Raw genomic sequence first — 14,200 nt, forward strand, 5'->3', positions numbered from 1 at the left:
TCCTCTGAGAGAAAAAGACAAAGATTGTGGTTTCTACCTGGTGCTGAAAACTCAGGAGGCTTGATGCCAGAATGCCAGCATTCCCCAACCTGGAACCCTTCAGATGCTCTGGACTACGACTCCCATCAGCCCCAGTCAGATGAGGTGGAGGCTGATGGGAGTTGCATTCCAAAACATCTGAGGGAATCAGATCGGGAAACTCATTCCTGCCATTTGGGCACCCATGGAAACAGCCTGCAACAGTCCCCTTGCAACAGGACAAATCAGCACTGCCGGTGGCCTTCCCCACTTTTCTGACAGATGGGTTCTGGCTGGGGAACGTTTGGGCAAAACATGGCTTCTGCTTTCCCCACTTAGCCCCCTTGGACTCTCTCTTCCTCAGTCACTGTAATGCTCCGCTGGTCTTATCACAGAATGCATCTGACACAATAAATTAATTCCGTGCTCTAAATACAAATATAGTCACTGCTGCTGTTTTCAGACCTCAGTGTTTGCCTCTACCATCTCCAACCTTGTGTCTCGCTAACGAACAAGGGCTTGAGAGAGTGGCTGCAAACGTCACTCTCTTCTGCAGCATTTCAAGCAATGGCCAAATTGGCAGCTCTTTCCTTCTGCTAGCAGAAACAGCCAATGAATCACAAGTGGCGGAGATCAGAGGAAGGCAGTGGCACTGGCAGCAGCAGCAATCTCTTGCCTGCCTGCCTCCAGTGGCCCTCAGGAGCCATGAGCACAGAGCAGAGGCCACAGAAAGCACTGCAGAACACCCTTGGTGCCTCAGGTGGAGCAGCTGGCACAGGGGCTGCCTTTCTCAGCTTCAATGGGCCAGCAAGTTCAAAGCAAGAACCTGGAAATTAAACTGAGTTACTCCACAAATCTGCAGTTCTGATTTTTGAAAATGTCAGTTTGCTTTTGATATCTGTTTCAGTAAGGCACCCTTTAAAAAAACCCAATATCTTGTTATTAAATATAAGCATCTTAAATTTAGTTCCTTCTCCCCCTCCACACACCACAGCCAGACTCAAAGAAGTTAAAACTAACAAATTAGCAAAAGTATAAATTCCACTTCTTGCAAGCAAATTACAATTCTCCAAAATCCACTTTCATGGGTCGCGTCTTGCCCTTAAGGTGACTTTTAACACATCTTGAATTATGCATTCTGCACACACAGTTATCAGCCATTAACTGTACTGTGCTTGGTATTTGAAGCTGCAGCTCAGAATCTGTCCTCACACACAAGGCGCGTGAGGATGCACAGGAAGGAGGCAGAGCCCAGCTACAAGGCCAAGTGAGGCAGGGAGCATTCAGGACAAGGGGTCCTGAAAAGCCAACTAAAAACGTAAGAACATATGAAGACTCCTGCTGGAGGCGTACACTCACAAGTGTACACATCCTTCATATATAATGGCTACTCCTCCTCCCTTCCTGTTTGGTCTATTCCTTTTAAACAGGTTATACCCCTCAATTCCTACATTCCAGTCATGGGTCTCATCCGGTTTCAATAATGTCTACCAGAGTCATATTTGCCATCCTGCATTAAAAGCTCCATTCGTCTTGCTTGTTTCCCATACTTTGTGCATTTGTGTAGAGACAATGGAAACCATGAGTTGTTCCCTCCAGCTGTTTCTTTCTTGTAGTTTCTTGCCCTTTAGCAGGTTTCGGTTTCAGCTAGGTTTAGGGTTAGTTTCCTGTGCATCAAAGAAACTATTATCCCTAGCACTGTGAGTTCTTCTGTCATCTGTAATGTTGTCTCCCTCGCCCTGAAGTTCTAGTTTAAAGCTCTCCTAGCAAACACATTTGTGCCAACCGCTGTGAGATGCAGCCCATCTCTTGCCAGAAGTCCTTTCTCAAGACCATGATCCAAGAAGCCAAACCCTTCCTCATTACACCACCTGCACAGCCAGTGGTTTATCTCCAATATTTTCCTCTGTCTTCTTGGGCCACCACCGCTCCTCCACCTGTAGCTGCTGGGTGACCTTGGGCTTCTCTGAAGTCTCTCAGCCTCACTCACCTCACAGAGTGTTTGTTGTGGGGGAGGAAGGGAAAGGAGATTGTTAGCTGCTTTGAGAGTCCTTAGGGTAGTGATAAAGACACTTTGGAGCTCTTTGGCATTTAAAAGGCTTTGTGATTCTGCACTGTTTAGATTGTGTGGTGACAATTGCCTGTGTGCTACTGCCTTGGCTTACACATTTATTTTATTCTGTAAGGGTGAAAGGAAGGCATTGGAGGCTGTGCTCCTCCAAGTGACCCCCTTGCCGCCCTGCATATGGCTCCAGGAAAGGAGATGGCAGGGTAGAGACAAACCACCTGTTCCATTGCTGGCGTTCTACATTGTTTCCCCAGGGCCTAACGGTGACATCCTTCCAAGTCACTGACAGATTGCAGTTCCCTTACCTGTTCACAGAGTGTGGCAATCAGCCCTTCCAGGTCCCGTTTCTCACAGAGAATTGCCTGCTTCTCTTCGCCCTCCTGCTCACACTGCATCTCCAGCTGACGCAGCTGTAAAAGAGGCCAAGGAACAGAGCGATGTCTGAATGGACTGAGCGGAACTGAGAGGGGAGCCAGCGAGTAGCAGCAGCCTGCAGCCATTGCTAATGCCATCCTTTCTTCACCAGAACAACTTTCCTTATGTCCAGAAACCTGAAATTGCACTGGTGGTATTTTTGTTTTTAATTGCTCTTTGTTTTATGTTTCAAAGGCAGCTCCTGACTGGGAAAAACTGACCTAAGAAAGAAAACAAATACATCTTGACCCTTTTTGATTGATTGGATTGGAAGCGTCATTTATAAGAATTGAAACTATCCTCTTACGGTTTCTGGGTTAATTTGGGATTCTTTGCATGTTGTTGTTGATGTTGTTGTTATTGTCATCATTATCTTTGATTATCATCTTCTAAACCAATGCCTCAATGTGATTTGCATATAAGATAATTAAAAACATTTTAAAACACAAAACATCAGATGCATTTAAAATAAGACTAAAGTCCCAACAAGTGGACACTTGCAGAGACAACCATCAAAGGTGTCATTAAAACCGACACCTTCAAGATCAGGGCCACAATCTGAGGCCCATCATTTTATCTCTTAATTCCAGCCAATACCATGCATGCCGATGCTGTCCCCACTCACCCATATCATGATTTATTTGTAGTTCTTTAAAATAATGTCTCTTTTCTGTGAAAAGATCAATAGCAGCCCAAGGAAATGGAAATCCATGAAGATTCATGCATACCAAGCAGCAGACCTTAACATTACATGTTAGATTCAGATTTCTAATATATCACTATAATTTTGAAAACAAGCTTTGCCTAATATTTTTAGTGCCTCTGAAGCATCATAGGCAGAAATAATTATATAGTTAATTAAAAAGAAATTAATTTGAATCCAGTCTTGGTTTTACTCAGTGGGACCAGAAAGCATATATAATCAGCCACAATTCTCTCTAATTTATAGAAGCAGAACTAATCCCACCTATATATCAATGAGATCTGCCTTCCAATGACAGCGGTCAAGCTCCAGTGTCCATTGTGCTCCGCATTCTGTATCCGACAAGACAGAATGGTCCGTGGGACAAATCAGCTGAATACAAGACCATCTGAAGAAACTGCTGGGTCAGGCCAACAGCTCATCCAGCACAGCACCCAGCAAACAACACAAGAGCCCTCTTCCCTCTAGTGACAACTGGGATTCAGAAGCATTACTGGCATCAGCTCTGGAGGCAGAGTTTTGCCAGTATGCCTGGTAGTCATTGATGGCCTTCTCCTCCATGAATTTGTCTAATCCTCTTTTAAAGCCATCCCATTTCTTCCTGAGGGAGGGAGTTACATAGTTTAATATGTGCTGCGTTAAGAAGTCCTTTCTTTTGTCTGTCCTGAATCTTTTAACATTCAGCTTCATTGGGTGTCCATGAGATTTGAGTATTATGAGACAGGGAGAATAACTTCTCGCTATCCAGTACTTTCTCCATGCCACACATAGGTACTGAGCCATTATTCACTGCAGCTGCTTCCTATGTGAAATGAACAGGACGGCCTTCAAGGGCAGGAGTGGAGAGCTCTGTCTACTGGAATGCCCAGAGCTACAGAAATCTGTCAGACTAAGGACACACAAGGACAAAGGTGGCTGCCTCCCCATGCCATACCCTTTTCTGGCAGGACTGCCGAACATCCTCCAGCTCTTCCTCCTTGTCCTCCAGCTCCTTCTGGTGAAGCTGTTTCATCCTCTCAATTTCCAGTTCGAGTCTCAGGTGAAGCTGAAAGGAAGCACCAGGACAATATGAAGATGAAGGTGATGAATTATCCACACTTCACTGTGAGGTCCTGGGGGGCAGGGTTACAACATCTTGAGCACTCAAGATGGTCTGCAGGGAAGGAGGGGGGGTGTCTTTCAGATATTTGGGACCTGAGCCGTTCAGGGTTTTGAACACTAGCACAAGCACCTTCAGTTGGGGAGGGTGACTTGTTGAGGGTTTCTGTTGAGAGCCACATTCACTTATGGAAAATTTGTTGGGAGCCACTGATCTGTAGTGGGTGGAGCCAGACATCACTGAAGGCACCCTCCCCCCTCTCTTTCTGCTACTCCCTCATCTTATTTTCTCCTCCTTGTAGTCCATGGCTGGGGGGGGATGTAGGTTGCTTGCCCCCTGCATCACCTTTCTGTGCTCCTTAAAATAACCCTGTAATTGAGGTCAGTCCTGTTGACTCTAGATGGGGGACAGGAGACTGAGGGCTGTGGAGAAGAGAGTTTTGCATGGTCCTCTTCTTCCCAAGCTCTTGTGCCTAGCTCAGTACTTCCTAGCTGGTGCCCTTGGAACAGAGGGAGGGCAAGGTTGCACCCAAAGTGCTGATGAAAGCCAAATCACTTCCTCCTCAGGAGGCCACCTTACCTGTTCCAGCTGTTCAATGGTGCTTGCTTGGGAACTCAGCTCCTTCTGCTGCTCAGAGGCTCTTGACTCCAGGTCCCAAAGTTTCTTCTGGAGGGCAGCCAGCGAGTTGGCATCCAGGTCCTTGGGGGCGCTGAGCTCCTGCACCTGGCTGCTCAACAGCACAAGCCGCTGGTTGAGGCTGGCATTGTCCAATTCTTTTTGCTGGGGTCGGCAGGGGGGATCGTGAAGGTGGGGGGACATAGAGGACAAGGGAAAAAATTGACACATCCACAGTTTAGTCAACTGTATCATTTATTTATTTGCCATCTATATATATCTGCCATCAGGCAACAACATTCTCTGGGCAACTTACAATATCAATAAAACATTAAAATGCAGCATCCATAAGGCAGGAGAGTTAAACGATTTCAGATACTGTACCTTGAAAAAGGTCTTGGAAAATAATACAGGTACCATTTCTTGGTGCTGATAGGATTTAAAATCAGAAACTAGGCAAGATGTGCTTTCTTTTTAAAGTGCATCTCAAAAATAAACATTTCAAAATAAAAATTTTGAGATCTTGAATTCTGAAGCCATTTTTGAATTTTTTTTCTTCAAAGGTTTTTATGTAGCTGTTTTTTGAATTGTCCTTATTGATAATATTAATGTTTCGTTGTTTTGCAAACCGCCTGGAGATTTTTCTTACAACCAAGTAGTATATAAATTTCATGAAATTAAATCAATTAATAAAAACTTGGGGAGGTTGGCTTTCGAATTCAGACTTTGAGATTCTGAAAGATTTGTGCAGCTGTCTGACCTGTGTATGTGCCCCAGCAGTTGCATATCTGGATGCATTTTGCCGTGGCTCATTTCACAGAACCATAGGATTGTAGAGTTGGAGGGGACCTCAAGGGTCATCTAGTCCCACCACAGAACCCTTGTGCCCTTTGCTCCTCTTCCTTCCTTCTGCCCTCCCCTGCCTTACCTCTAAGCTCCGCTGCAACTTCCCCAGCTCAAACTGAAGGCTGGTGCTCTCTTGTAACACTTTCTCCCGAAGGCTCTTCTCGAAGGCGGATTCTCCCAAGGCCTGAGCCAGCTGCAGGTCAAATCTGACAGAGGCAAAAGGTCTCATGAGTTGGCCCTCCATCACTCCCAGCAGGAAGTCCCACAGCAGGGCAAAGATGCAGGCCGGGAGCTGCCAGGTCTTGGCCAGAGCTGTAGATGGCCACACATGAATCTTGATCGTGGCCTCAAAGTCCTTAAGGACAGTTGCTGGAGCCAGGACCAGCTTGCAAGCCCAGCTTTATTGCAATTTTGTTTCATATATTTTAAAATGAATATGAAATATATTAGGTGGGTTTAGGAACACAAACACACAAACACACATATACACACATACCACCTTTCTGAGGATTATTATTATTATTATTATTATTATTAGCAGCAGCAGCAGCAGCAGCATTTATATCCCACCTTTTCTCCAAGGAGTTCAAAGTGGTGTACATAGTCCTCCTCGCCCCCATTTTATCCTCACAGCAACCCGGTGAGGTAGGTTAGGCTGTGAGAGGCAGATACAGGCCCAAGGTCACCCAGTGAGCTTCATGGCCGAGAGATGATTTGAACCTGGGTCTCCCAGGTCCTTGTCTAACACTCTTAACCACTAGACCACATTGGCTCTCCTAGACCAGGCCATAAACCTTTCCACAGCACCTTATGTAGCCTAACCAACTGCAGGATTTGGGTGGCAACTACAGCAGGCTGAAGCAGAAGCTATGCTGGGGACTTAGAAGATTTGGGGCACTGACCCATAGACTGACCTTTGAATAAAACGTGTATATGCTGCTAGCTTAATAGGTATAGATGTAGTGTGAGTGTGAGTGTCGTAGGAGGAAACAACTAATTTCCAGTCCAAATTCACCCAAATATAATCACCTCAGATCACCGCCCCACAAAAGCTTCTCTTCAATCTGTTTCCCCCAATGAATTTCCTAGCAGATCCTGTTCCAAATCAATTTGATTAGTTTTTCATTACCCACCCCCAAATAACCTCTAGATAAGGTCATCTTAAATGCATTTATTTCTCCAAAACTGTACAACAATCCAAATTCATTACCTACCCAGTAACACATTGGGTGCTCAGGAAGAGATCTGAGGACCCTGCTGCCTGGCCCCAGCACCCTAGCAGTATCTCAGGGTGCAAGCAGAGGAGAGATGAAGCAGGTAGGCCTTGAGGTGGGGAGCAGGGATCAAAGGTCAGTGGCAGACCCTCAATCCTTGAGTTAAAGGATCTACTTGCAGTGCCTGCAACGATCTCTGCCTGAGACCCGAGAATTGGTTTCTGGATGGATGCCAACACTGAGACTCCCATACACCCCCCTTTTTATTTTAAAAAAGGATGCTCTGATAAAGAACTTAAAGCATCCAATATCTGAGCTCTTCTAAAAAAGGTGAGCATCTTCCAATAAATGGTATGAGATTTGAATTGTTTGATTAGATTAGCAATTCACGAGCTCCCCCATTCATAATTAATGGCTTTGCCATTTAGAATTCAGTGCCAAACTTCCACAGACTCAGAGATAGATTGGAAGTTTCAATGAAGCGTGTGCTATAAAGACTTAAAACTGCACTACTGAAGTCAGGGGCATGCTGGGGAAAGGGCAGGGCAGCTGCACCTGAGAAGACAGGCTTGTGAAGCATTGCACCTGGAAGAACTGTGGCGTGTAGGGGAGCAAATTTCAACCCACTTTTGGTGCTCAGTTTCTTGGGTGGAAAGAAGTGGGATTCATCTCTGGCTACTTCCCAGCATAGTTGTACTTCAGGGTGTGTGTGTGTGTGTGTGTGTGTCACTGGATAGAATGTTGTGTTGTGAAAGAAGTCACCTCCTGCCTGGCCATGCGAATAAGCAATGAAATAATGCAGCTGAACAATCAAACTTCCAGGTGTAGGAGAAGCCAATGAAAACAAACCTCCAGTTGAAAAAATAAACTAGATGTCAAGCTAAATCTCTTTAGGTTAAATCTGATGAAATGGCCTTGACTGCAAAATAGTTTTAATGTGTTATTATTACCAGTTCCTTCCTGAAAAGCATGCTGTGCTGAGCATGTTCTCAGAAGAACCCTGATCCTGCTCTAAATGCACAGCATAATAGAGTTGTAAAGCTGGAAGGGACCTTCTTAAATCGTGGCATCCAGACACAGTATTCAAGGCCAAGGCAGAATACTGCCTTGAATTCCCTTGATAGGGACACTAGATCTTAGTTGATGAGGCCTAGAAGAGCATTCCCCTTCATGGATCACTGCCTTGCCGTGGCGAAGAGGCTTGAATAACTCTATGAACTATGCCGTGCAGGGCCATCCAAGATGGACAGGTCATAGTGGAGAGTTTTGACCAAATGTGATCCACCTGGAGCAGGAACCGGCAAGCCACTCCAGTATGCCTCCCAAGAAAACTCCATGGACAAGGACAACGGGCACCAAAAAGTTATGACGCTGGAAGATGAGCCGCTCAGGTCAGAAGGCGTCCAACATGCTACTGAGGAAGAGCGGAGGACAAGTACAAGTAGATTCAGAGCTGATGAAGCGGCTGGGCCAAAGGCGAAAGGATGCTCAGTTGTGGATATGCCTGGAAGCGAAAGGAAAGTCCAATGCTGTAAAGAAAAATATTGCATAGGAACCTGGAATGTAAGAACCATGAACCTTGGTAAGTTGGATGTGGTCAAAAATGAGATGGCAAGAATACATATTGACATCCTGGGCATCAGTGAACTAAAATGGACGGGAATGGGCGAATTCAGTTCGGATGACCATCATATCTACTACTGTGGGCAAGAAACCCATAAAAGAAATGGAGTGGCCTTCATAGTCAACAAAAGAGTGGCGAAAGCTGTTCTGGGATGCAATCTCAAAAATGATAGAATGATCTCAATACGAATCCAAGGCACACCTTTTAACATCACAGTAATCCAAGTTTATGCACCAACTACTGGTGCTGAAGAAACTGAAATTGAGCAATTCTATGAAGACTTACAACACCTTATAGAAGTGACACCAAAGAAGGATGTTCTTCTCATTATAGGGGATTGGAATGCTAAAGTAGGGAATCAAGAGATAAAAGGAACAACTGGCAAGTTTGGCCTTGGAATTCAAAACGAAGCAGGGCAAAGGCTAAGAGAGTTCTGTCAAGAGAACAAGCTGGTCATCACAAACACGCTTTTCCAACAGCACAAGAGACGACTCTACACATGGACATCACCAGATGAGCAGCATCGAAATCAGATTGATTATATTCTCTGCAGCCAAAAATAGAGAAGCTCTATACAGTCAGCAAAAACAAGACCTGGAGCTGACTGTGGCTCAGATCATCAGCTTCTTATAGCAAAATTCAAGGAAAACCACTGGGCAGGTAAGATATAAATTTAAATCAAATCCCTTATGAATACACAGTGGAAGTGAGGAACAGGTTTAAGGATTTAGATTTGGTGGACAGAGTGCCTGAAGAACTATGGATGGAGGCTCGCAACATTATACAGGAGGCAGCAACGAAAACCATCCCAATGAAAAGGAAATGCAAGAAAGCAAAGTGGCTGTCCAATGAGGCCTTACAAATAGCGGGGGAGAGAAGGCAAGCAAAATGCGAGGGAGATAGTGAAAGATATAGGAAATTGAATGCAGATTTCCAAAAAAGAACAAGGAGAGACAAGAAGGCCTTCTTAAATGAGCAATGCAAAGATATAGAGAAAAACAACGGAATGGGAAGAACCAGAGATCTGTTCAAAAAAATCGGAGGAGTGAAAGGAACATTTCGTACAAAGATTACCATAATAAAGGACAAAAGTGGTAAGGACCTAACAGAAGCAGGAGACATCAAAAAGAGGTGGCAAGAATACACAGAGGAATTATACCAGAAAGATATGGATGGCTCGTACACCCCAGGTAGTGTGGTTGCTGACCTTGAGCCAGACATCCTGGAGAGTGAAGTCAAATGGGACTTAGAAAGCACTGCTAATAACAAGGCCAGTGGAAGTGAGGGTATTCCAGCTGAACTATTTAAAATTTTAAAAGATGAGGCTGTTAAGATGCTACACTCAATATGCCAGCAAGTTTGGAAAACTCGGCAGTGGCCAGAGGACTGGAGAAGATCAGTTTACATCCCAATCCCAAAGAAGGGCAGTGCCAAAGACTGTTCCAACTACCGCACAATTGCACTCATTTTACACTCTAGCAAGGTTATGCTTAAAATTCTACAAGGAAGGCTTAAGCAGTATGTGGACTGAGAACTCCCAGAAGTGCAAGCTGGATTTCGAAGGGGCAGAGGAACCAGAGACCAAATTGCAAACATGCGCTGGATTATGGAGAAACTAGAGAGTTCCAGAAAGACAACTACTTCTGCTTCATTGACTTTGTAAAAGCCTTTGACTGGGTCGACCACAGCAAACTATGGCAAGTTCTTAAAGAAATGGGAGTGCCTGATCACCTCATCTGTCTCCTGAAAAAACTCTATGTGGGACAAGAAGCTACAGTTAGAACTGGGTATGGAACAACCGATTGGTTCAAAATTGGGAAAGGAGTACGACAAGGCTGTATATTGTCTCCCTGCTTATTTAACTTATATGCAGAATTCATCATGCGAAAGGATGGGCTGGTCGGAAGAAATATCAACAACCTCAGATATGCAGATGACACAACCTTGATAGCAGAAAGTGAGGAGGAAAGTGAGGAGGAACCTTTTATTGAGGGTGAAAGAGGAGAGCGCAAAATATGGTCTAAAGCTCAACATCAAAAAAAAGAAGATCATGGCCACTGGTCCCATTAAAGGTAAAGGTACCCCTGCCCATACGGGCCAGTCTTGCCAGACTCTAGGGTTGTGCGCTCATCTCACTCTATAGGCCGGGAGCCAGCGCTGTCCGCAGACACTTCCAGGTCACGTGGCCAGCGTGACAAGCTGCATCTGGCGAGCCAGCGCAGCACACGGAACGCCGTTTACCTTCCCGCTGGTAAGTGGTACCTATTTATCTACTTGCACTTTGACGTGCTTTCGAACTGCTAGGTTGGCAGGCGCTGGGACCGAACGACGGGAGCGCACCCCGCCGCAGGGATTCGAACCGCCGACCATGCGATCAGCAAGTCCTAGGCGCTGAGGTTTTACCCACAGCGCCACCCGCGTCCCATACTGGTCCCATTACCTCCTGGCAAATAGAAGGGGAAGAAATGGAGGCAGTGAGAGATTTTACTTTCTTGGGCTCCAGATCACGGCAGATGGTGACAGCAGCCACAAAATTAAAAGATGCCTGCTTCTTGGAAGAAAGGCAATGACAAACCTAGACAGCATCTTAAAAAGTAGAGACATCACCTTGCCAACAAAGGTCTGTATAGTAAAAGCTATGGTTTTCCCAGTAGTGATGTATGGAAGTGAGAGCTGGACCATAAAGAAGGCCGCTCGCTGAAGAATTGATGCTTTTGAATTATGGTGCTGGAGGAGACTCTTGAGAGTCCCATGCACTGCAAGAAAATCAAACCTCTCCATTCTGAAGGAAATCAGCCCTGAGTGCTTACTGGAAGGGCAGATTGTGAAACTGAGGCTCCGATACTTTGGCCACCTCATGAGAAGAGAAGACTCCCTGGAAAAAACCCTGATGTTGGGAAAGATGGAGGGCACAAGGAAAAGGGGATGACAGAGGACGAGATGGTTGGATAGTGTTCTCGAAGTTACCAGCATGAGTTTGACCACACTGCGGGAGGCAGTGGAAGACAGGAGTGCCTGGCGTGCTCTGGTCCATAGGGTCACGAAGAGTCGGACACGACTAAACGACTAAACAACAACAACAACAAGAGAATTATCTTTTTTGCTGCAACACACATCTGATTGTGTTTTCACTCACACCTTGAGATCTACCAGCCCCAGTAAATCTGTCCAGCCTGGTCTGTCCACCTCTGTCTAATATCACCCCAAATACTGTTTCTTCTGTCCAACAGGCTTATAATGCTCTTAGTTCATGAGACAAAGGTTCTCGAGAGCAGAGCAGTAAGGCCTACAAGGCCTACACAATTATTCAAGCCTGCTAACTGCTGTTAACAGCAAACTGCTAAGTCACCGTGACTCTTGACTCATCTTGAGTCTCCCTATCAAAGTAGCCAGCCTCTCTATGGGCCTCAGTGTTTGTGTCCCAGCCAGTGTGTGTGTTGTGTTGTTGCAGACAGAGTGGCTCCAGGACTCTAGTAAATCAGTAACTAAGACTGTGCCTCTGTGAAGAGTCAGATAGCTGCTATGAGCACTATGTGTATGCTCTTTAACTATGCTGTTTCTGAACAACACTGTTTATGAAGAAGACTCTGCATTGATTAATTTACTGCTGCACGACATTAGTTGGTGAAATAAAGCCACACTATTTCCTTTGACAGAGGGCCCATAGGAAATGGGGTGTTTCCTTAGCTTCCCCATTGCCCCGCTGCAGGTATGTTCAAATTGTGTTGGGCTGAATAAATCGCAGATCTCAGAAAGTCTTTAAAAGATCTAACTCCCCAGTCCAACACCCACATCTTACTTCTTCTGCTTCTTCTCCAGCTCATGGTTCCGGCTTTGCTGGCTTTCCATCAACACTCGTGTATCTCCCAAATCACACGTCAGCTGCTTACACTTTCTTTTCAGCCGCTGCGCTGTCTGCCTGGCACCTTCATACGCCTTCTGGGCATCACCTAGCTGCAAGGCAGGAAGTGTGGTGGCTTGAGAAGTGAAAACAAGAGAGACCCGCACAGGAGTGTCACATGCTCACCCAATGGATGTGGGCCCCGTAAAACCCCATTGCCACTTGCCCAGTTGCCAAGCAGATGCCTGCAGAAAAAAACACAAGCAGCTGGTATTGCCCTCTCCCACTGCTTGCCAACAGCAGCTGGAATTCAGTGGTAGCTGCCTCAGACCATGGAGGGTCCATTGGGACAAAACTAGAACTGCGCTAGATCAGGCTAAAAGGGCATTCTGCTTCCCACAGTGGCTGGCCAGGTGTCTGGGAAAACCATAAGCAGGGAACTTAGCCAGTGGCTTTACTCTTCTCTTTTTCCCCAACACCTGGTATAATAACAATAAAATTTTTTAATTTATATCCCACCTATCTTGCTGGGTTTCACAGCCACTCTGGGCTTACAACATAGATAAAAACACAACAAAGCATCAAACATTAAAAAACAAAATATCCTATATGAGCAACAAACAAACCAATAAACCAATAGAAACCAACAACAACAACAACAACTATAAACAATTTACAATTATACCCAAATTAAAATAACCTCCAACTCCAACTAAACATGTAACCAACATCAAGCTGATAAAAACAGAGGAATCAAAATTAGAACCATTTAAAATATTTTAAAACATTTTAGCCAGTTGCCCCATTCCAAGAGTTGTTCCAGCAATGTCCTTCCGGCCTCCCAGGAGCCTCTTTTAGGAAGGATCCCTGAGTAATACTCAGGGATAAACTGCTCCTGAACAGGAGGGTTCTGTCTAGTTATTACAGTATTACAGTCCATCATAGAGTTATTACAGTCCATAATTGATTGTTCATGCGGGTGGAGGTTTCCTGACTATTTATTGAACCATGGCTGTTTTAACATCATGTTGGTAAGCTGCCTAGTGTTTTCTTTGGAACAGAAAGTGCAGCTTGTAGATCTAGGTTGAAAACACAAGTTTAAAAAACCCTCCATGCATTTCTCAAATCCCTTTTTACAAAAGAGTAAGATGCTTTCCTGAGCATGGCAACCCAAATAAAAAATTGCGTCTGTACATTTGAGGTGCTGGGAAGGTCTCAGAGCTCACATCAAAAGCATCTGCTTGGCATGCAGAAGATTCCAGGTTTGAACCCCAAAGGCATCTTCAGATAAAAAAGGATCAGGTAATAGGAAAAGTTGTTTGGGGCTTTTTAATTTAGAGGGGAAAGACCAGTAAAAGGAGGGCATTATAGAGGTGTATATTGCAGTTGGCTGTAGTACCTGGAGAGAAACAGACAGACAGGTTGTGTATCCACAGCAGTGACCAGAGGAGGAATGACCACTGGGAGAAGAAACGTCCTGGTGCATCTGCAGCAGCACAACTGGACACCTTCATCTGCCCCGGCTGCAACAAAGCATGTCTCTCCAGCATTGGTCTCTACAGCCCCAGCAGGCTCTGTATCTTTCCAACGGTTTGACGTCACCCCCAAAGAAGCACCCCTCCACTGTCTCCCATGACAGACAGGTGCAAACCATAGAGAAAGTATACAGAAATAAGTCTTTCTCCCTCTCTCATCATAATACTAGAGCCCAATGTGATAATCCAATGAAGCTGAAGAGTTGAAGACAAAAGAAAGGAC

At 45.2% G+C, this 14,200-nt stretch overlaps 1 protein-coding gene across 1 annotated transcript in view; it reads right to left on the reverse strand.

The window, feature by feature from the left end:
* The window catches only part of MYO18B (myosin XVIIIB), a 258,709-nt gene that overhangs the window by 92,715 nt on the left and 151,794 nt on the right, over positions 1–14,200 (reverse strand). The window contains exons 30-34 of the mRNA XM_081892930.1: positions 12,401–12,555; positions 5,846–5,969; positions 4,882–5,082; positions 4,138–4,248; positions 2,392–2,496 (exon numbers count right to left, since the gene is read on the reverse strand). Coding sequence (XP_081749056.1) covers positions 2,392–2,496; positions 4,138–4,248; positions 4,882–5,082; positions 5,846–5,969; positions 12,401–12,555 — 696 coding nt within the window. The remainder of the gene's footprint in view (positions 1–2,391; positions 2,497–4,137; positions 4,249–4,881; positions 5,083–5,845; positions 5,970–12,400; positions 12,556–14,200) is intronic.

This window comes from Podarcis melisellensis (genome assembly GCF_964234715.1).
Source record: "Podarcis melisellensis genome assembly, chromosome: 16".
NCBI classification, from domain to species: domain Eukaryota; kingdom Metazoa; phylum Chordata; class Lepidosauria; order Squamata; family Lacertidae; genus Podarcis; species Podarcis melisellensis.